The sequence below is a fragment of the Scyliorhinus canicula genome, chromosome 11, assembly GCF_902713615.1.
Source record: "Scyliorhinus canicula chromosome 11, sScyCan1.1, whole genome shotgun sequence".
Classification (NCBI taxonomy): Eukaryota; Metazoa; Chordata; class Chondrichthyes; order Carcharhiniformes; family Scyliorhinidae; genus Scyliorhinus; species Scyliorhinus canicula.
This window is the reverse complement of record NC_052156.1, coordinates 34570123-34594404: the sequence shown is the minus strand read 5'-3', so window position 1 is coordinate 34594404 and position 24282 is coordinate 34570123. Positions and strand designations below refer to the sequence as shown.

The 24282-nt window shown below is 41.0% G+C and overlaps 1 protein-coding gene across 1 annotated transcript in view; it reads left to right on the top strand.

Annotated features, from left to right (window-relative positions):
• wnk2 (WNK lysine deficient protein kinase 2) overlaps positions 1-24282 on the top strand; it is a 296693-nt gene that overhangs the window by 248010 nt on the left and 24401 nt on the right. Inside the window, 5 exon segments of the mRNA XM_038812754.1 lie at positions 2475-2572; positions 8247-8902; positions 9255-9469; positions 9792-9986; positions 24074-24172. Coding sequence (XP_038668682.1) covers positions 2475-2572; positions 8247-8902; positions 9255-9469; positions 9792-9986; positions 24074-24172 — 1263 coding nt within the window.

Here is a 24282-nt window from a genome sequence, read left to right as displayed (position 1 = left end):
GTCGGCAGTAGTAAACTTGCATTTCAAGTATATGTTATTAATGGAAATGTGCCAAATTGCTTGTTTAGTGGTGAGGCAAAAGCTGACGCCAAGCCAAAGATGGAGCATTAACAGGGGTGATCAAAAGCATTTAGTGAAAGGAAAGGTTTTCAGGAAAAGGTTTTCTGCTAAAGAAGGAAAGAAAAATGGATATTCCAGAGAGGGCAGTAAAGTACAGCCTTTAATGGTTGGTAAGCTGAGGAGGGAATTAGAGGCTGGAGTCAGAGTAATGGAGAGTTTGGCGGAGGAGTGGGGAGGGCGAGGTATGATGTAATGCAATTGAGTAGGCTGTGGAGCTATGACGGCAATATCAAAAGGACATTTAAGGACAAGGATAAGATGTTTAATTTGAAATTTGAGGGACTTTTAGCAAAGGAGGGCAGGAGAAGATGCAGGACAGAATATAAAAGCAGCAGAGTTTTCAATGAGCTGAATGAATAGGTGAAGGACCGGAGGTTTGCCAGGAGAGGATTAGAATAATCAACAGGTTAAAGTCCAACATGTTTGTTTTAAGCACTAGCTTTCGGAGCACTGCTCCTTCCTCAGGATTCACCTGAGGAAGGAGCAGTGCTCCAAAGCTAGTGTTTGATACAAACATGTTGGACTTTAACCTGATGTTGTAAGACTTCTACTGTGCTCACCCCAGTCCAACACCGGCATCTCCACATCATAGAATAATCAAGACAGAGGTACAATGGTATGGCTGAGGATCTGAACAGCAGAAGGGCTGAAATAAGCATAGGTGTGTTTGATAGTGCAGACAAATGGCCGCTTCCTGTGCCGTAACAATTCTTGTTATATGAAAATTGAAGCAGGTGATCTTTAAAATGCATTCTTCATTGGTTAAATATGTATCCAATGTACTAAGGACACAGTTATCTGGGAAGGTAATCTGTGAGGAGGAAGTAAATGGTGACAAAGGGATAGATAGACAGATTAAGTGATTAGGCAAGAATGTGGTAGATGGAGCATAATGTGAAGAAATCTGAAAGTACGTAATTCGAGTCGGATGAGTTGAAAAGCAGAATCTTTTTTAAAAGATGAGACAAGTAAACGTTGTACTCTAATTTAGGTGTCCTTGTATATGAATCACTGAAAATTAACAGGCAGGTAATCAGGATAGCAAGTGATATATTAGCCATAATTGTGAAGGGACTACAAGAGAAAAGAGGTTCATTTTGCAGTTATATCGGGCTTGGTGAGACCACCTGTGCAGTTACTGTGCACGGTTTGTTTGCCTTACCTAAGGAAGGATATAATTGTTTTGGAGAGATGGAATAGAATAGGTCTATAGCCTCTGCTGCTTATGAGAGCTGACCTCATTGAACCATAGAATTCTCTTGGGGCTTGATTAGGTAGATGATGAAAAGTCGTTTCATATGTCTGGAGAACTTGGAACTAGGATTCAGTATCTCTGCTTAAGAGCACTTAGCACTGAGATGAGAAACTACTTGGGGGGGGGGGGGGGGGGGGGAAAATGAATCATTGGGACTTCTTTACCCATAGGGATGTAATACTATCCTATCCAGTATACTGAAGACATTATTTTTGGATGCTAAGGGGAGTCACCACATGTTAAATGAAAGATGTGCATCAGGTCCCGTGGCAGCCTGATGTGAGAATCTACATGCTAATTGCCCAGGAAGATTAAACATTGGATTGGCAATTTCTCTGCTGCCTGGGACACTAGGCGAGTGATTTGGACTCTGAGCTGGAGATTTGGGGCCTACATTAATACCACCTCACCCCATTAAAATGAGCAGGCCGGACTACTGCCACAACTACCAAAACCCCCGTCACGCACCACTTGTTTTCCCCTGCTTATAGCCCCACTCCCCCATGCCCATGTTCCTTCACCACCCCCATGCCCCGTTCCTGTCGCGAGAGCATCCCCAATCCTCTCGCGCCCCCCCATTCCTCTCGCCCGCCAGTCTCTCTCTCTCCCTTCTGGCTGTCTCGCTTCTTCTCTCCCTACCTCCTGTCCACCCGTTATCTCTCATTCTCTCTTCCATCGCATCCCCTTAGTCCTGTGTCTCTCTCCTCCTCCTCCTCCTCTTCCCACTGCCCGCGGTACTTTCTTTCCTCTCCGCCCATTTCTCTTTCTTCCCGCCCACCTCCCCACACACGTTTGCCCATTTCTCTCTCTTTACCCCTACACCCTCCTTTTTCCCCACCCAAGTGCATTCATTTCTTTCTTCCATTTCCCCCCCCACATGCGCCTGTTTCGCAACCCCCCCCCCAACTTCAGCTGTCTGCCTCGTCTCACTACTCCCGTCCGCCATGCCACAATCCGATCGGCCATGATGTAATTGAACGGCGGAGCAAGCGCTTGAGGGGCCAAGTGGCCTACTGCTCCTAAGCCAATTGTTCACATGTTTTATAATTTGTCATATTGAGTGCACCGGAAACCTAATAATTCTATTATTAAACTCCAGTTTCCATTGCTGACATCCGTGGGGCACGATCATCTGATACAATGATTGTTATGTCATCTACAGTGGATCTTCTTCCTCTTGCAATAGACCGGTTTCAGGTATGTCTCAAAATGTTGCCGAAAAGAGTCAGAGAGCTACTGCACAAAAGAAATTCTATATATTTTTGTATTAATTGTAATTTTTAATTCTGGTTCATGTTTTTCTTTATGTTGAGCTTGATTTTGAGATAGGATGCTTAGACTGACATTTTCACCCTCGGCAAATATGTGTAATTTCCGATCCTATTCGAATCGAGATCCCATAAGTATGTATTTGTGTAGTTGATTCACATTATTTTTTCTGCCTGAATCTTATTGAGCTATTTAATAAAACCTATTAATTTTTTGTCAAATTTGTCGTTCATAATTGAATGGGCATATATGACAGTTTCACTTTGTGTACAGTGACACAAGTGCACAATGGTTGGTGTTCTGTAATTTGTGCTCCAACAAAATGCAACTGGAAGCATTTAATTAGAACAAATATCTTATGAAACTGATCCTGATGATCTATGTGTTGTATCCAGTTTGTGCTGAAGTGCCAGTGGAAAATGAAGATCATTAATATCAATTAATTTGTGTATGATTGTTTATTTGCTTGACCTGAAGCAATGTCGGTGATGAGTAAAATCTTAAGAGACTCCAGATCAATTGGGCTGACAGAGGGTGTTCAATTTAGTATGAAAAAAATATAGGATAATCCATATATGAAGAGGTAGAAGTCACTATCCAAAACATGAAATTTAACACATGATCAAAAAATGAGGCCATTTAATACACCCATTTCGACCATCGGGTCTATGCTGACAGCCTATGCAGCAATCCAGTGAATCCTACTCCTCTGCTCTGTCTAGTAGCCCTGAAAATGTATTTCCTTCTAAGTGTCCATCCAATTTCCTTTTAAAATCATTGATTCCACCTCCACCACTCTTTGTGAGCAGTTGAACTCCAGGTCATCGCCCCTCACTACATTTATTTTTAAAAAAAGCTATTTCTCTCATTCTTACCAAAATCTTAAATCTGTGTTCCCTAATTCATAAATAGTCATGTAATGGGAATAATGGTCTGCTTGTTGTCTGCCCATAATCTATATCTTGTGCAAGCAATTCCTATTTTCCTCGCTGTTTACCGCCCCTCTAAGTTTGGTATCGCAGTAAACTTGGAAATTTTACTTGGATTGCAAGATGCAAGTCAACTATCTACAGCAACAAAAAAAAGTCATCCTAGCACTGATCCTTGATAAACAGCACTGTCTACCATCCTCCAATCTGAAAAGCAAACATCTACCGTGATTTTCTGCTTTCTGTCCGTTGAAGTCCGTGTTCTCATCCTGCTGTGCATACACACTTCTATTCCACGGACATCAATTTTGTTAACTGGCTTTTGATGTGTTGTCTTGTTAAATGCCTTTTAGAATCCATATAGACAACATCCACTACATTTTATTATCAACATTCTCTGTAACTTTATTCAAAAATTCAGTTAAATCAGTCAAACGCAATCTGCTTTCTACAAATCTATGCTGGCCCTCCTTAATTAACTCAAAATTCTCCCAAGTGCCTGTTGATTTTTTTGCCCTAATTAACAATTTCAATACCCTCCCCACTGATAGACTAACTGGCTTGTAGTTGCTGTCCTTGAGCCCTTTCTGTCACATATGCCAGTCTCCAATCCTCTGGCATCTCTCCCAAATCGAAGGAGGCTTGAAAAATCACCTGAGGAAGTAGCAGTGCTCTAAAAGCTAGTGATTCGAAACAAACCTGTTGGACTTCTAACCTGGTGTTGTAAGACTTTTTTACTGTGCTCACCCCAGTCCAACGGCGGCATGAAAAATTAAGGCAAGGCTTTCTGCTATCTCCACCCACACTTGCTTTACCACTTTTTTCCTGATCATTCAGGCATGGTAGCACAGTGGTTAGCACTGACGCTTCACCGCGTCAGTGACCCAGGTTTGACTCCCGGCTTGGGTCACTGTCTGTGCGGAGTCTGCACGTTCTGCCACTGTCCACGTGGGTTTCCTCTGGATGCAGTTTTCTCCCACAAGTCTCAAAAGACATGCTGTTAGGTGAATTGGACATTCTGAATTCACTTTGTGTGCCCGAACAGGTGCCGGAGTGTGGTGACCAAGGGATTTTCACAGTAACTTCATTGCAGTGTTAATGTAATCCTACTTGTGACAATAATGAAGATTATTATTCTTGCGCAAATGTCCCCCAGATCTAGAAGCAATACCACCTCTCTAGTTGGGCTGAGAACATATTGATCAAGAAAATTCCCCATAACACAGTTCAGGAATTTTTCCCTCTTGCCCTATTAGTTTCCCAAAAAACTATTGGGATAAAGTCCCCCTGTATCATCAATCTGTAGTTCCTGTGCATGTCTGTGATTACCCTTGTCGATTTGTTCCTCTATCTCTCTCTATTAAGAGCCTAAAGAACACCCCAAGTAGCTCAATTTTAGTTTTTCTGATTCTCAACTCTGAACCAAGTGGACTTTGTCCTTGCCCCCTGAAGGTAATTCTACTTTAATGCCCAAATGTCTTTCCTATTCATTATTGCTACTCTTCCCTCTTTTCTTCCATCTTCTCTTTTTTTTTAGATTACACGATTCTTTTTTTCCAATTAAGGGGCAATTTTGCGTGGCCAATCTACCTACCCTGCACATCTTTTCGGGTTGTTGGGGTGAGACCCACGCAGAGACTGGGAGAATGTGCAAGCTCCACATGGTCAGTGACCAGGAGCCAGGATCAAACACGGATCCTCGGCGCCATGCTAGCCACTGTGCCATCGTGCTGCCTGCTTCCATCTCTGTCTTTTTGAGCACTTTGTATCCTGCCATATTGAGTGTCCAAGCCTCACCATTTTTCACATTTCCATTAATGCCTCAACACCATATTCCTAGACTGCTACTGGCGCTTTTTGCTCACCAATCTCATTCACCACATTGTGTGTTTATGTACGTGCATTGTAATCCTGTTTTTGCATTCGTCGTAGTCTTCCTTAGTCCAGTCCTAACTAATATTGTGTTACTTACTTCTCTAGTTCTGTCCAAGACACTCACTTTATGCAACTTCTTCCTCTTTTCTACTTCTATATGCTGGTGCCCATCCCCCAGCCAATTTAGTTTAAACACTAAAGCACACTGATAAGCATCCCTGCAATAATTTTGGTTCCAGCCCTGTTGAGGTGAAACCTGTCCCTTTTGGATAGATACCTTCAGTCCCAAAACTGATTCCAGTGCCAGAAGAATCTGATGCCCACCCTTCTGCATTATGCTTCAAGCTACATATTGATCCTCCCTATCTTCCTATTTCTACTCTGGCTAGGACATGGCACTTGGAGTAAGCTAGAGTTTTCTACCTTCCATTTCCTACTTTGCAGCTTTCTCCCTAGCTCCTGAATATCTGATTGTTGAACCTCAATACCAGCCATCTTTGTATTGTTTGTTGTACCAAAGTGCACCTTAACCTCTGGCTCACTTCCCTCCCTGTGCAGAGTATTCTACACCCTCTCCATGATGTCCTTTACACTGACACTAGGGATCAGCACATCTTGTAGCACTTTAAATGATGGTTACAGAAATCTATGTCTGTTCCTCTAACTATGAAGCTGTTCTCTCCTGTACAGCCCCTTGCCCATTGGTGTTGGATGCCACTTCCAGTAGCCGTATGAACATGTGAATTTGAAGAAGGAATAGATCACTCAGTTCCTTAACCCCACTCTGCCATTCAGTAAGATCATGGCTAATCTGATTGTAATGTCCCACCCACCCATAATAACCTTTCACCCACCTGTTTATCAAGAATCTATCTACCTCTGCCTTAAAAATATTCAAAGGTTCTGCTTCCACTGCCTCTTGAAGAAGTGAGTTCCAAAGACTGCCCTCAAGAGAAATAATTCTCCTCATCTCTCTCTTAATTGGGTGACCGATTATTTTAAACAGTGACCCCTAATTCTAGATCCTCCCGTAAGGAGGAAACATCTTCTCCACATCCGCCCTGTTATGACCCCTCAAGATCTTGTATTTTTCAAATAAGTCACCTCATACTCTTTTTTTAATCTCCAGAGAATACAAGCATAATATGTCCAACCTTTCCTCAAAAGGCAACATGTCCATTCCTGGCATTTGTTTTGTCAACCTTTTCTGAACTGCTAACACATTTACATCCATCCTCAAATAAGCAGATTAATACTGTACATAGTACACCAGAATAGATCTCATCAGTGTCCTGTACAACCGAGGCACAACCTCCCTACTTTATGTTTCATTCCCTTGCAGTAAACAACATTTTATTAGCTTTCCTAATTATTTACTTGCTGTACCTGTGATTAATGCACTGGGACACCTAGGTTCCCTCTGAATCTCAGAGCTGTGCAATCTCTCACCATTAGATATTTTTTTATTCTTCCTGACAAAACGGGCAATTACAATTTCACTTTATACTTCATTTGCCCATTCAGTTAGCCTCTCTATATCCTTTTGTAGCCTCCTTATGTCCTCTTCACGACTTACTTTCCTACCTATCTTTGTGACATCAGCAAATTTAGTAACCTTCAGCGCTTTCATCCAAGTCAGTTAAATAAATTGTAAAAATAAGTTGATGCAGCAGCATTGATCCCTGTGGCACACCCTGCCAATCAGAAACATACCAGTTTACGTCTACTCTGTTTCCTGTTAGCTAGCCAATTTATCTATGTTAATATGGTATCCCCCCTACACCATGAGTTTTTATTTTCCGCCGTAACCTTGCTGTAGTACCTTATCAAATACTTCTGGAAATCCAAGTACAATACATTCACCAGTTCCCCTTAATCCATAGCACCTATCTTCATCAACCACTGTACCCCACACCCTCTGTTCCACCCATCTTCCTACTGACATCGTGCTTATGTGCTCTCCTCAATCAACCCTTGTCTCACATGCACGCATGCATATACTTGCACACTCATCCTCTCGCTTTCTCTCTTCCCTGTCCTTCCCTCGCGCTCCTTCCCCTTTTCAGGTAATCTGTAACTGGTTTTGTTTCCATGTAGGAAATCAATCAATATTTTGTTTTGATTGTCCATGCTGTGTTTAAAAAAGGGTGGTTGCAGAGTTTTGTGTTAACTGATCAGCTGTGCAGATGGACATCTGACTCGGATATATTTTCCCAGATTATCAGTGCAATATATAGTCACATCAAAAACAAATGAAAGATTACAGGTGCTCATTTCCAGCTGCTTGGAAGAGAATTACTGAAGAGAGAATGGACAGACCTTTAACAGATAAAAATATTAAATGCACTGGTTTCTCTTTTATTAAAGGTTGATGAAAATATATTATAGGGTTAATTATTTTTAAGTATTTGTCACTTGACAGATCTATTTCTCAGAGATAAAGCATAATTAATCCTGAGAAAGATTGATTTCAGAACAACAGAAAAAGAATTCCTTCATCTTCCAAATAAAGGTGTCTGTCAACCAGCTTGCTTAATTCAATGAGGCCTAAATGAAATAAACTTTGAACTTGTCTGTATTCCTGGAAGTAACAATATCTGATAACAAGTAGCTCATAGGGGAAAAGAGGAAATTATTATATATAAAATGGGTTAGCAAGTGTTGCACGGTGTGTTGCATTTATTCAGAAAATTGCATGAAACAAGCATTATTATAGTAAAGCATGCGAGTGTGTCAGAGACCCACTCTAAAGAATGGTTCTGATCTTGTGAATAAGATTGTTCACTAATTTATTTCAGGTTGTTCCAACATCTCAGGACATCGTTAATAAAATTGACCATTATGCAAAATATGAAGCTAAGCCAAATGAAGCACCAGATCCACCTGGAGAAAATTTATTCTGTCCATCTTTAGCAAATGGCGAAAGTGACCCAAAGAGAGAAAAAATGGAAAATAAGTTGCTGTCCATTACAAGAATCAACACTATTGGCAGATTTTCAGTTATCAGTACGAAAGATGAAGTGACTTTAAAATATCCGTGTCGCAACAGATATTCTGCACCTCCTGAGCTTTATACAAATGAATTGCTTCCGAGCCCTGATTTAAAGCCTTTGATTACTCGAACTCAAACCTCTGTTCCTGTGGAAGTTATGCTTTGCAGTCATCCATCTTCGGACTCTGATGAATCATTCAATGCAGAACGGAACATTATTCAAACATCAGTTATTTGCAATCAGATGAGCACAACTGGAGAGTTTCCTTTACCAAGGAAATCAACTACATTGTTGAAAACTGGTGGGCAGAATACTGAAGTTGCACATGGCCAATCAGCAGCACCTCCAAGCATTACTATTAATTCTGCATCTCCTTCCCAGTCATCTTATATGAGCAGTGACAATGACTCTGAATTTGAAGATGCTGACATGAAAAAAGAACTACAGACACTGCGAGAAAAGTGTGTTTGTTCATATTTGGGTTCAAGTATACATTGTCTGCTTTGATAAATTATTAGTCTGTATATTTGAAAATAACACAGTCAATTAATACAAAAAATAGAAAAAAGTTAAATTCGTGATGCACAAAGAATAAATTAGCATGCTGTAATTATGTGGGAAATTGATGCACTCATCAACTTCTGCAGGTTAATCTGCACGTGTACAAGTAATTTCCTTTCAGTCTGCATTGATTTATGCAATTAAACACTCAATTAACAAAACCTTCTTTATAGTTAACCAACTTAGCAATAATTCATGCGATTTTGTGTTATAAAGTTTAAAATATGATAAATTTTAATTCCCTTCTCCTAGACACATGAAAGAGATCTCAGAACTTCAAGTTCATCAAAGGCATGAAATCGAGGAATTATACCGACGCTTAGGGAAGCCTTTACCTACAGCTTTAGGATTCTTGCAAGCTGTGCCACCTACAGGCAGACGAAGGAGAGCCAGCAAGAACAAACTAAAAGCTTGCAAGCTACTAAATCCATTAGTGCAGTCACTGAAGAATAAGGCTTCCAATATAAGTGAGTGCACACATTCGATTGAACAGTCATCAGTCAAGAATCAAAATGTTTTAACTTAAAAACATTAATATTCTATTAACCTCTGCAAAGAACTGTATACCCTGATGAATGTGACCAGGTATCAATACTTCTCTTGTCTAAAACCTAATTCCTTCTTCAGGAGCTATCTGTAATGGATGGCCAAATGGAGTAAAAGGGCTTTTCTTGTGCAGAAGTTTAGCTTAATCTATCTTTGATATGGTGAACCATCTTGATGATTTTGTAATTTTCTCAATATTGTGGAATCGTTCAGATACTTAATGCACTCTCTTTCCTATTGCAGATCTTCATACAGATAATTACACAATTTCTACACCCCAAGGTGACCCATGCAGCTGCGAAACACCCGAACTTTCTCAATCTCAGGCAGTGCAGACACAACAGCCCTGCTCTATCAAGTCCTCCTTATCCTGTGATGATGTTTATTCAGGCTTTATTAGTGATACAGCAGGTGCAGCACAAGGAGACGCTGGCCAAGGTAACAGTTTATTAAATACAAGGCACCATAATGAGCACATTTTGGTGACTACAAAGCTGTTAGATTTTAATGTGGGTATGCAAAATTAAATATCAGCTTTTGCCAACTTTCTTTTTATATCAGATCAGGAGCCTTCCTTGACAATTGCAAATATAATGGGGCCTTGTCGCATATAAGTTGCCAGGTCAATGGCAAATAAAATTTGATATGGCAGAGTACATCACAAGAAACTGGACAACATAAGTATGAATAATGTTAAGATTCTCAATTACTGTTGATGCCCGATGCATTTGGGTGCTGAAGAACAGCAATTGGTATAGCAAGTAGAATGCTGAATAACATAACCAAGAAAAACATTGATAGCTTGGTGGAAATTCAGAGAAGGGCGAGAAGATTGATCTATAACATCAGAGAACTGAATTATAAGAAATTATTTGAGAAACAAGCTTTCCTGCCATTAAAGAAGTGACTGAGAGGTAAACTAAACAATTAACAGTGAGGACACTGTTCATTCAGAACGAGAAAACAAAAAACTGCGTATGATAAGGAGCGTTTTAAAAAATGTGTCCTTGGGATGTGTGTGTCGCTGACTAGGCCAGCATTTGATGCCCAGCCCTAATTGCCCTTGAGAATGTGGTGATTAGCTGCTGCCTTGAATTACTGCAGGTCAAGTGGCATAGATACACCTACAGCGCTGTTAGGGAACGAGTTCCAAGATTTTGACCCAGCGACAATGAAGGAACGGTGATATATTTCCAAGTCAGGGTGGTGGGTGACTTGGAGGTGAACTTCCAGGTGGAAGTATTTCCCATGTGTCTGTTGCCCTTGTCCTTGTCAATGGTAGCGGTCTTGGCTTTGGAAGGTGCTGCAGGAGGCTTTGTGTGTTCCTGCAGGGAAACTTATAGATGGTACCCACTGCTACCATGTGTTTCTCTGGTGGAGGGAGTTAATGTTTGTGGATGGGGTGCCAATCAAGCAAGCTGCTTTGTCCTGGATGGTGTACAGTTTCTGAGTGTTGTTGGAGCTGCACTAAAACAAGCAATTTAAGAATATTCCATCAAGTTCCTGACATGGCCTTAAAATTGGTGGACTGTCTTTGGGGAGTCAAGAGGTGAGTTGCTCACCACTGGATTCCTAGCTTCTGACCTGCTCTTGAAGCCATGGCATTTATATAGCTAGTCCAGTTCAGTTTCAAGTCAATGATAATCCCCAGAGTGTTGATAGTAGGGGGTTCAGTGATGGTAATACCATTGAATGCCAAGGGAAGATGGTTAGATTCTCTCTTGTTGAGATAGTCATTGCCTGGCACCTGTGTAGTATGAATGTTACTTGCAACTTGTTGTCCCTAGCCTGGATATTATTCAGATTTTGCTGGATTTGTACATTGACTGCTTTAGTATCTGAAGAGTTGCAAATGGTGCTGAACATGTTGCAATCATCACTTGTGACCTTATGGAGGGAAAGTCATTGATGAAGCAACTGAAGATGGTTGGGTGTAAGCCACTACCCTGAGGAACTCCTGCAGTGATGTCCTGGAACTGAGATGGTTAACCTCCCAACAACCACGGCCATCTTCCCTTGTGCTAGATATGACGACTAGTGGAGAGTTTCTCTCCTGATTTTCATTTACTCCACTTTTGCTAGGGCCCCTTGAGGCCATATTCGACCAAATGCTGCCTTGATGTCCAGCGCAGTCATTTTGACCTCATTTCTTAAGTTCAGCTCTTTTGTCCATGTTTGGACCAAGACTATAATGTTGTCAGGAGTTGAATCACCCTGGCAGAATCCAAACTGAGTGTCTGTGAGCAGATTATTGCTGAGCACATCCACTGGATAGCACTGTTAACTTGCTCCTTCGCTTTACTGATGATCAATAGTACGACCGATGGGTTGGGATTGGCCATATTGGAATTGTCTTGCTTTTTCTGCACAGGACATGGGCAATTTTTCACATCACCGGGTAGATACCAGTGTTGTAGTTGCACTGGAACAGCTTGGCTAGGGGTGTGGTGAGTTCTGCAACGCAAGTCTTCAGTACTATTGCTGAAAAACTGTCAGGGCCTATAGCCTTTGCAGTATCCAATACCTTCAGCCTTTCCTTGATATTTTGTGAAGTGAATTGAATTGCTGAGGACTGGCATCTGGGATGCTGGGGACTTCCGATTGAGGCCGAGATGGATCATCTACTCAGGTCACTTCTAGCTGAAGGTGATTGCAAATGCTTCTGCTTTATCTTTTGTATTAATGTGTTGAGTTACGGAGATTTGTAGAGCCGCGTCATCCAGTGAGTTGTTTAATAGTCCACCACCTTTCACGAATAATGTGGCAGGACTGCAGAGCTTAGTCCTTATCTGTTGGATTTTGGGGTCTCTTAGCTCCATTTATCATTTGTGCTTATGCAGTTCGGAACGCAAGTTGTCCTTTGTTGTAGCCTCACCAGGTCGATGCCTCATTTTTAGGCATGCCTGGTGCTGCTCCCGGCATGCTTTCCTACACTCCTCATTGAACCAGGCTGATCCCCTGACTTGGTGGTAATGGTGAGTGGTGGATATGCTGGCCACAAAGTTACAGTGTGTTGAGTACAATGCGGCTGTTGTTGATGGCCCACAGTGCCTTGTGGATGGCCAGTCTTGAATTGCTAGATATGTTTTGAACTATTCCATTTAGGACAATAATAGTGCCGCACACTGTCCTCAATGTGAAGACGGGACTTCATCTCCAGAAGGACTATGCGGTGGTCAATCCTACTGTGGACAGATACGTCTGTGGTAGGTGGGTTGATGAGAATGGGGTCACGTATATTTTTCCCTTTTGTTGGTTTCTTCACCACCTGTTGCAGAACCCAGTATTGCAGCTATGTCCTTTAGAACTCAGCCAGCTTGGTCTGTAGAGATGTTTTCAGCCATGGCCTATAGTTTAATAAAAAAACGGAAAATTGTGGCTCATGACAGAAAGTCTTCAACATCAAATGATCAACGCGTGAAACGGGTTTCCAGATAAAGAACCTAGTATCGTTGGAGAAACAACTGGTTTCTACCATTGGAAGGAAATTGAAAGGTCTTTTTGGGTTGATCAGCTGTTCCTCTTCATCTTCATCAATCCTGAGAAGTTTCTTCTTAACATTATCTTCCATTTAATGGAATAGATAACAATTAGAAGGCCGAGGCAGCTGTGTGCGCCAGCCAGCCATCCAGTTGTGTCAACAGTGGCAAGCTGCACATCACAAATGGCTGTCCAATGTAGCTTGCTAACTCTGGCACAATGTCATTCAGCCTTGCCTGGAGGAAGGCAGGTCATAATTTGCGTTTGGAGATGGAGGATAGCCTGAGTGATTGCAGTCAATGTTGTTCTTTGTCCCAAGAAAGAATTTGGCATTTTTTACAGTACTGCCAAGTTTTACTCCACATAATATCCACAACACATGTTCTGTCTAGTTGTCTATTAAAATGGTATTGGAATCCTACTTATGCCATGGGACTCTGGTTTGCATAGATTAGAGTGGATCCTGCCTGATTTGGGCCTAAACTGTCTAAGAAGATGGTGGCAAGTTCACACCCTACATACTAATTCCCTTACAGCCCTATTTCCAAGGGTGTGTTGTTGATGCGTGAATTTTACAATTAGAAACGCTGGTGTTTCAAGTAAAGGGAGATTTAGAGTCTTTCCTGCTTGGAATTTACTTCATGCAACACTTTTTTATCCGAGCCTTCATGGTGATTTTACATGGCGCAAATGAGACAGTTCAGCTCATGGTTAGTCCCAATGATGCCACCCTGTTTCTTGATCATTCTAGCAACTAATCTGCTTGAATCACATGCAGTCGTGGCCAGTCTCTTTTCCATAAGTCAGATATGGAAAAAGATAAAAATGCCTGAGTGAGTCTCAGTCAAGAAAATTTAATTTTCTCTGGCATAGAGCTGTCCATGAATGCAGCAGGGGAGATGTTCAATATTTAATTTTATTGAATTCTAAACTAGTGATTAGAATATTAATCTGCTCTAGCATTAAAATGTATGTCTTACACTTCTGTAGATGCAATAGACATACATACATTGTATAAAAGATGAGATCGCGGAGTACTTGGAAGTGCATGATAAAATAGGACTGAGTCAGCACGGCTTCCTGAAGCAGAGGTCATGTCTGAAAAATTTGTTCGAGTTCTTGAGGAGATAACAAGACGTTAGACAGAGGAGAACCAGTGATGTGATTTATTTAGATTTCCAGAAGGCCTTTGCCAAGGTGCCACGTAGGAGACTTAAATAAGTTTAAGAGCCCATGGTGTTAAGGGTAAGATCCTGGCATGGATGGAAGATAGGCTGATTGACAGAAGGCAGAGAGTGAGGATAAAGGGGTCTTTTTCAGGATGGCAGCTGGTGACTAATGGTGCGCCTTGGGTTGGTGCTGGCACCACATCTTTTCACAATAATACATTAATGATCTGGAAGAAGGAACTGAGGGCACTGTTGCTAAGTTTGCAGCTGATACAAAGATGTGTAGAGGGGCAGGTAGTATTGAGGAAGCAGGTGGGCTGCAGAAGGACTTGGACAGGTTAGGAGAATGGGCAACGAAGTGGCAGATGGAATCCAATGTGGAAAAGTGTGAGGTTATGCACTTTGGAAGGAGAAATGGAGGCATAGACTATTTTCTGAATGGGGAGATGCTTATGAAAGCAGAAGCACAAAGGAACTTGGGAGTCTTTATTCACGATTCTCTTAAGGTTAATGTGCAGGATCAGTCGGCAGTTAGGAGGGCAAATGCAATGTTAACATTCGTGGTGAGAGGGGTAGAATACAAGACCAGGGATGTACCTCTGAGGCGATATAAGGCTCTGGTCAGATCCATTTGGAGTATTGTGAGCAGTTTTGGGCTCCGTATCTCAGGAAAGATATGCTGGCCTGGGAAAGGGTCCAGAGGAAGTTCACAAGAATGATCCTTGGAATGAAGAGCATGTCGTATGAGGAACGGTTGAGGACTCTGGGTCTGTACATGTTGGAGTTTAGAAGGATGAGGGGGGGATCTTATTGAAACTTACAAGATACTGCGAGGCCTGGATAAAGTGTGACGTGGTGAGGATGTTTCCACTTATGGGAAAAACTAGAAGCAGAGGACACATTCTCAGACTAAAGGGATGATCCTTTAAACAGAGATGAGGAGGAATTTCTTTAGCCAGAGGGTGGTGAATCTGTGGAACTCTTTGCCGCAGAAGGTTGTGGAGGCCAAATTACTGAGTGTCTTTAAGACAGAGATAGATAGGTTTTTGATCAATAAGGGGATCAGGGGTTTTGGGGAGAAGGCAGGAGAATGGGGATGAGAAAAATATCAGCCATGATTGAATGGCAGAGCAGACTCGATGGGCTGAGTAGCCTAATTCTGCTCCTATGTCTTATGTTCTTATTGTACAAGAACTTGCAGATCTTGCATTGATGCCCTTTTCCACACAGAGTTTCAACTCAACTCGCCTCGAGCATTATTCAGAAAGCATAACAAAAAACAATGTGACTGATGATGAGGGACAAATTAGACTTTGATTTACTGCTGCTTGTACACAGTATACACAACATTCACCCTAGCTGTTCATGCTGCCTATTCAGCCTTGTGAATAAAGGCGTATAATGGGTAGAAAATTAACAGCAAAGCACTACAATCAGAAATACAAGGAAACTATTTCTGTTGATACCTTATACAGAAAATATAAAATTACTACTCATTTCAGTTCCAAAACAGGAGTGCTTTTTTTTAAATTCCAATATCTGGCCGAACAAGTGCACAATAAGTTCTGATTCTAAACCACATTAAAATTGTGGAAAACCTATTTATGAAATTGATTGCACTGATTCACGCTTTGAAGGAACGTTTTCGATGCAACATCATTAATGGTCACTGGGAATACATTCCCAGTAATCCAGTAGTCTAACTAATGCTAAATTGCTACACATTGGGGGGATTGTCCGTAGCCCGACACCGAAATTGGGAATGGCAATCGGGCAGAGAATGGCTTATGACGCCGGAATCAGGGCAGGCGGTGGTTTGCTGCCAGTTCACGATACTCCGCCCCCTCCAAATCGGCGTCATCGGGATTCGCGCAGCCAAAGCGCCGTTCGCGTGTCATCATCTGGCCCACCCACGATGTTCCGTTCCGATGGGCCAAGTTCCCGACAGCGCGGGCCGCGTGTGGTCCCAGCTGTCTGGAACCTGGCATGCCGGCTGAGGACAGTGTCCAGTGCCGCAACTCGGCCGAGATCCGTGCCGCTGACTGGGCGGGGGTTCTGCTAGGGCTAGGGGAAGTGGTTGGGGGTGGCCGATGAGGGATCTGTGCCGATTTTCCCATTGTGGAAGCCCACTGATTCTCCGTTGGCTCTGGCCCTTAGCCTCAGAAACGGAGAATCTAGTCCATTGTTTTTCTTTTCTCCTCTCACCTCTTTAATTTGCCCATTTCAGAAGCAAACCAGATGCCCAAGGCACAAAACCACTTTCTCAACCGGCAGTTTTCCCTGATAAAGTCCATGACCACTTTCACTTCCGCTGGCTGAAGTTATACTGCACTCCTAAACTCAGAACTGTTATAAGATGGATCCCGTGTTTTATGTACTCTGGAATCAGATCAAAACTATACCCATGAGTAACAGTCATTTATGTGTAGATGGAAATTGCACCAAGGTAAAATTGGCAGTATACTGTAGCTTAGCTTAAATTCCGCTTGACCTTGGAAAGACTCTGGTTAGTTTTCTGCTGGCATAACTACAAATGTAAGGAATGTGCCAAGTGTAGCCAGAAGTGTAAATTCTGGGGAAACTAGTTGCTTAATTCTGCTTGTGAAAGTTAACCGTAAGCATATCAAACACACCGTTTTATAGGACAGGTTAGTGGTAGAGTGTTATGTGAAAATAATAGGTTTGCAGCTGTAGTTTTTCCATTCTCTGTTTTGAATCTGGCTGTGATAGCAAGATCGATGTAGAGTGGAATATGTAATTCCAGTTGAAAGAGATTGGAAGAAAACATTTGATGAGTCTTGTGCACCATTTAAAAAATGTACAGGAAATTAATGGAGATAGACAAGGTCCCTAAATGTAAATGAGGACTAAGAAGTATGATATTTAATTAGAGAAGCAGTACAAATGATTAATTTGATTATCTACTGCAGTGCACTATTGGACCAATTGCCTTTTTCCTGAGATGAGTCTGCTATTATATTTTGCATGTCTCTCCATGTACATAGCTGTTCAGAAAATCTTGTTTGGTGGGCACTATACTAGCATGTGTTTTACTTTCAGCATTGTGACTTCTTTTGCTTGAAGTTGCATTGTCTTTTATTTTTTTTAAAAAGCGTTAAACCCTCCTACGATGAACAAAATTCGTAAGCGTGTGACTACTGGGCAGCAGCAGATAAGTAAAAGAACATGGCAAGCTCAATGGGAGCTCTTCTGGTCCTCAAGACTTCTGTCCACAATCACTAGAGGCTGATACTTAATCAGAATATGTGTAGGAGTGTACCCTTGTGCCAACAGTGTTACCAGCACCATCTTTGTTGACTGCAAAACCCTTTGAAAAGTCCTGAGTCTTGAATGATGCTATAAAAATGTTCTGAAATTGTCCAGCATGATGTATGTGCATTTGTGGATTCTTCTGTAGGTGAAGTTATGTGGGTCAATCTCCAAACCTGCTTTTTTAGTCTTCCCTAGATATTTATGGGAATTATCTTGTGCCTGAAACCAACACCTCTCACAGAGTGGACAAAGTCTCAGTAAGATATAGAATCATAGAAAATTAAATTACAGAAGGAGGCCATTTGGGCTCATGCCAGCCTGAGAATATCCAGGTGCCCTGTCTAATCCCACCTTTCTGCATCTGGTCCACAAAACCTGTAGCTTAGAGCACTTAAAAGTGTAGATCCAAGTACTTTTTAAAAGAGTTTAGGGTCTCTGCTCCATCACCAACTTGGGCAGCGAATACCAGACTCCTACTACCCGCTTGTGAAAAAAGTTATTCTGCATGTCCTGTCTACACCTTCTGCCACTTATCTTGAATCTATATCCCCAGGTTCTGGAATTCTCCACTATATCTCTTCTCCTCATAATTTTCCACACCTCAATTAAGTCACCCTTAGCTTTCTTTGTTCCAAGGCAAATAACCCCAACCTATCCAATCTCTCCTCATAGCTACAATCTATCTGCCAATCAGAGCATGGACTACATATAAGGTTAGGCAACCAGCGAGAAATAATGGGTACTTTTTGCTAGTAATAGTTATACATTCCAACTGAAGTCAGACCTGGGCTGACACTTAAACGACAGGCCACATGTTCACTCAATTCTTGTAGACCACTCCTATAATCTTAGCCCCCTCCCTGGTGAATCTCTTCTAGCAGCTCCTCTAACCCTAGCCAAGGAATAACCTTGAGCTTTTCACTGCGCATTCCCAAGCAAGCAGATAAAACTGTATAACTACATTAACAACCTTCAACTTGGGCAACTGAATATATTGTTATCTGTTTCCTTTTGTTATTAAAGATGGCCATTTATTTCACACATAGAGTTGTGCATTCAAGTGGCTGTGGAACCCAATTGCATATCTGCATGGTTTTCCATAATGTGGGCAAGGATGAATTGTTGATTTTGTTGGGACTTGTCAATCTTTCAAACTTGTGCTTGTCATTTGCTGTTTGAAGGAAACAATGCCACTACTTAAAATGACTCCTGAAGTAGTTCTTGTGCATTTTTCTCCCAGTCTGTGGTGGGCTTGCCAGACCTCCTGAGGCTCGCTATCAAGGAATTCTTGAGCTTTAGTCGGCCTATCTAGCAGATGTGTCCAAGTTTAAGTTATTGTGCCTTAAGGATTTTATAATCAGTCGTACATGCTATATGGTCCACTCCATCTGAACTGTACTTTGATGATGAGTGCTTCAATTCCAACATTTTTACTGTTTTAAGTACCTCTATGCTGGGCATTTGTCCTCCAATTGGCTCACAGGCAGGAGGAATGTAGGTATTGCCGCAGTTTTGTACACAGCAAGTTTTGTTGCAAATTTAAGACCATGGTGGCACAGTGATTAGCACTGCTGCCTCACAGTACTGGGAATTCAGGTTCAATTCCAGCCTTGGTGACTGTCTGTGTGGAGTTTATGCATTCTCCCAGTGTCTGCGTGGGTTTCCTCCGGGTGCTCCGGTTTCCTCCCACGGTTCAAAGATGTGCAGAATACTACTTGCCCCCGAGTGGACAGAGATGTGCAGGTTAGGTTACTAGGTAGGGTTGGGTGAGCAAAGGAGGATTGTACGACTCTTGAATCTCTGCCTCAGGAGGCAGGGGCATTGAATATTTTTAAGGCAGAGATAGATTCTCGTTAGTCAAGGGAATCATAGATTATCGGGGATTGATTGGAAAGCAGAATTTGAAACACAAACAGATTAGCCATAATCTTATTGTATAGCAGTGCAGGTTCGAGGAGCTGAATGGCCTACTTCTCCTATTTCGTATGTCCATATTCAAGGAGATTGTGCTTCCAAAATAGTCCAAGTTATCTACATCCCAGTGTTGTGCTCGTAGTTATCATAAGTTTGGTATAGTCAGACTTTGGTGGTTGGTGGGATATCCCTGTCTTCCTTAAGCTGATGGTTAAGCCATTGTCGTCAGCCGCTTTTAAAAATAGTCCATGATCCTTTGAAGATCATAATGTGAACAAGGGCACAGTCATTGACAAACAACAATTCACAGGAAGCATGGAATATACGATCCAAAGTGTGATGTAACAAATTTAAATGGGAAAACATTCAAACATTTAGAAGATAACACCAAAAAGTGTTTTTTTTTAAAACGGATAAATGTGAAACCTAATTTTTAAATTAATATATATATTGCTGCCTGATCCAAAGAAATCAGATTCTGCATTGACCAAACACATTTTTACATTTCTACTTTGATCTTGTAGAATCGAACTTCTCACGGGTAAACTGCAAAAATGAAACTTGTTGTTCAGAAAAAGTTAAAATGCCAATTCAGCTTGCACTCTATCCTATCCTTTCTAATTTCTGTTTGATTTTAATCTTTTTCGTGCTTAATCTAACATATCCTATTTTGCTTATGTTCCATGAAACTTTTAGACTATCTGCTTATCTCCATTCGTCCGTCTGAACCCCACTCTACATTTTGAAGATGGGAGGGAGTCTGTTTGTACATGTAATAAAGGGAAATAGGCAAGTTAATTTACTGTTTGCCCTCCGTGCAGCAGAGCGTCTGGATGACGCAACTTGGACAAGGTTAAAATGGAAAATTGTTCCCTCTCATTCACTTTTCTGGCCCTCAATATTAAAATGCCTCTTTTTCAAAGGCTGTGGGCCCGATTGAATGGCCTTGAAAAGCCCGAATCTGGATGCGATGGGCCGTTAAATCTCGTGAGAGGCATCTCGCGAGATTTGTGATGCTCAAGACGCCTCATGAGATCTCATGAGATCTGGATCTCGCCCTCACTGGATAGGATCCAGATTTGCATGTTTAAGTGAGCAGTTAGCCTCACTTAAATATGTCTGCGCTTGGAGTCTCCCAAGGCCTGTAATCGAATGTCCACCCCTGGGAGAACTTGCCATGGCACCATTTAGTACTGGTCCTCACAAACATGGACTAGCCTTAACGGCATGGGGTGGAGGGAGTGTCTCCTAGGCCATCAGAGGCCCCTGGGTGGTTGGGCTCTGGGCAGGGTGGCACCTGGACAGCTGGGTGGCACTGGCAGGGGCAATGCCAAAGTGTCAAGCTGGCAATGCCAAGACATCAGGGTGGCAGTGCAAAGGTGGTCAGGTACCAGTTTTGGCACTGCCAGTGATTGGGCATGGAGGTGTCCTGCCCTTATGAAGTGGGGTGAGGGGGGGCTCAAGGTCCCCTTAGGTAAGTTGGGAAGGGGGGTCCAGAGATCGGGCCGGCATTTACAAATGGCACCCCGCACAGTGCAAGAAGTTAAGCTAAATGCGTCCTCAACGGGGGTGTTCCTCGCCGAGGCCAGGGTGAAAACAACGTCCTGTTTGCAGTGCCGAGAACGACCCGGCGAAACGCACCCAATACGGGACTCTGTTTTTCCCCGTTAAATCGCACCCAAGACGTTTGCTAGCATGTAAAAAATATACACATTTAAAACCAGAAATTTGAAAACATGAGCATTGTAAAATACGCTTTTGATATTATCTGATTGTAAAGTCGATATATTAAAATGCTCACCAAATGTAGTGATTCATAATTAATAAAACAGGTTTATATTTGCAATTTATCTGAATATTAAGAAGAACCCTTGTTAGTAAATTATGATAGATTTGTTTGTCTCAAGCTGTCATATTTCAAATGCAAATTAATCAGGCAGTGTTATCATCAAAATGTAATAAATTGTCCGTGACTTTTGTGTAAATAGTTTTAACCTTTCCCTGGAATAAATAAGAAAACATTTATTTGAACAACAAATTAATTTCTTCCAAGGCTTGGGGAATATTTTTCTCACTTTACATTTGGATACAATTTGCACTATGATAGTTGTAGTGTTAACTGAAGGTCTTCCTGCATTTAAATCTAGGGAAAGAAAATTATTCGACCATCATGCTAACATTCTCACCATCTTTAAGTTTAATTTTATAAAAACTAATTTTATAAAAGATTCTTTATGTTTCCAAGACACAAATGTCATTTTTAATTATATAAACCTTCTTTGCTATGTTTTCAAAATAAAATTGTTCTTTCAAAGCTTGTATTGGACAAGCCAAGCCGGAACAACAAGGAGGTTTGAGGTAGAAATCTAGGTATCACAGCTTTCCAAACTTTAAAAACCATTATACTGTGTGTTTTAATGTTTCCAACTCTGGTTATCCTGTTGGTTATATGTACTTTTAATGGTCCGAAATGGTTCCTGTCCTGACAAACACAGTTTAATGGTTAAGTTGCAGTTTGTGCTAATAAAATATTGTTGTTTTACCTAACACTAACATGGAATTGTTTTATAAACTCCACAGTGATTTATTAGCTCTGATGTCTTAGGGATATTATGAATACTCAAGCAAAACAATATTGGGCCAATTTTAAATGGCTATTTAGTGTGCATTTCCAATTTCATGAAATAATTAAAACAAGATGCTGATTTACCTGTTCATATCCCTGAATGTTGTGCCATTAAGTGCTTGGTTACAATCGTAAATGTCTGCTATGATATAGTGCCTAATCTTGAATAAAACTACTCTGAGCAGAAAGTGCTGTAACACTTATTATTTCAGCAACACATCGGTTTGATGTAGGAACACAAGACGGTACAGAACTGGAAGATGTGGATTGGCAGCTAATAACTCCAATATCAGAAACTAGTCAATTGGGAAATACCAGATTTGCTGTAATCCAGGTCCATGGTAACTGCTGGGAATACTCTGGCTAATTAAGTAACACAATATTTAATAAAACTATAAATATTGCTCATCAATGTTTGACATCATTTGGGTGTAATGAATATTGATTAAGTGTTTACTTAATTCACCATGGGTGCCGAATCGGGGCAGTGTAGCTTTGCATTATCTGATGGGTATGTTATTTAACTTTATATCTAATGGCAGGAATCTTCACTAATAATGCAATTTTTTACAATATGTTCAAAGAATAAAATAACTAACATTCATATAGTGCCTTACATGACACCGCAGAGCATTTAATTAAATTACTTGAATGTTTTTCCTGAGTGCTTAATCGGCAAGTAGGTGGCCAAAAAGTTGCCACAAAGAACAATGAGGCAGATGACTAGGTAATCTCTTTGTCATGGAACATGAGGGATAAAACTTGGAGAACGTCCCTGCCTTAGGGTCGTTTACCTGTATTTGAACAGACGGATAGGACCTTGTTTCAATGTTTCTTCTAAAGGATGGCACCTCTGAGAATACACTCTATCCTATCTACAGTATTGCTTAAACCCATAACCTAAGTCAAATCCCGTGTGCTGTTACTGAATCTCTGACAATTTCACAATCTTTCTGCTAAATATTAAGTGAGCATTGGACAATAAAATGTGTCTTTAAACTCTGCAATAGGAAAGCAATAAATATGTGGTTCTTTTTTCAGAAGAGCCTGAGGGCTTTTCTGTTCAAAGAAATAATAGATATTAGATGAAAGAACCAAACACAATAAAAATATGTATTTAAGTATTTCAGAGCTTGATTTTGATATTGATGGAATGAAAGTTTATAAAGATTCACAAAAATTCTTAAGTGGATGAGGAACTTCAGTTATGAAGATAGATTGGAGAAGTTAGGCCTTTTTTTCTGTAGAGAAAAGAAGGCCGAGATGAGATTTAATAAGTTATTCAAAATAATGATGGGTCTGGACTCAGTAGATGGGGAAAAACTATTCTTACATTTGAAAGGATCGAGAGCAAGAGGACACAGATTTAAAATAATTGGTAAAAGAAGCAAAAGTGATATGAGGGAAAACCTTTTCACATATGGACTGCCTGAGGCTGGTGGTGGCAGGTACAACTGAGCATTCAAAATGGAATTAGACTATCTGAAAAGAAAGAATGTTGCACGGTTACAGGGAGAAAGCAGGGAAGTGTCACTAAGTGAATGCTCTTTCGACGAGCTGGTGCAGACATGATGGGCTGAATGGCTGCTTCCTGCGCTAGAACAGTTCTGTGATTTATGTGGAGTAATTCTTTAGTTATAAACTCACTAAAATTTTAGTAAGCAAACAACATAACAGCTTTTCATTTTTAATTTTATAAGCATTGCTTTGATTCAAAAATAACTCTAATTAATTGTATATGAGGGAGCTGATTGCAGGTTTATTCAAGATGATGCGCTACTTTATGGCAGATCATTAAGGGAAGTTATTTGTGTTCAGTAAATTTTTCATAATTTTCCTTCAAGAAATCTTGTTGACAAAGATTAAACTTTGATTTTTTTTTTCCTCTCTGCATTTATTAGCACATGATCAATTTTAACTAAAATTCTTTCATAGTTGTATTAGTAGTAGTAAGCTGTGGAGGCTAAATCCACCCAGCTAAATTAATTATGATTTCGAGTCACTGCTGTATGGTATGTACTTTACGAGTGTCTTGTTTTTTTCCCCTTTATATTCATTCGCAGGCTGGACGGTTTTCCACCAAACGTCTGAGAGAGTGACCTATAAATCTAGTAGCAAACCTCGTACCAGATTCCTCAGTGGACCTGTGTCTTTGTCCATCTGTTTGTATTTGTTCTTTTGTATTTGAACTAATCATCCCCATCACCTTCTCTTGCTATCTCAGTCAATTTTATATTTCTGCAGGAAGCCTGCTTTTTAGCCCACTTTTTTA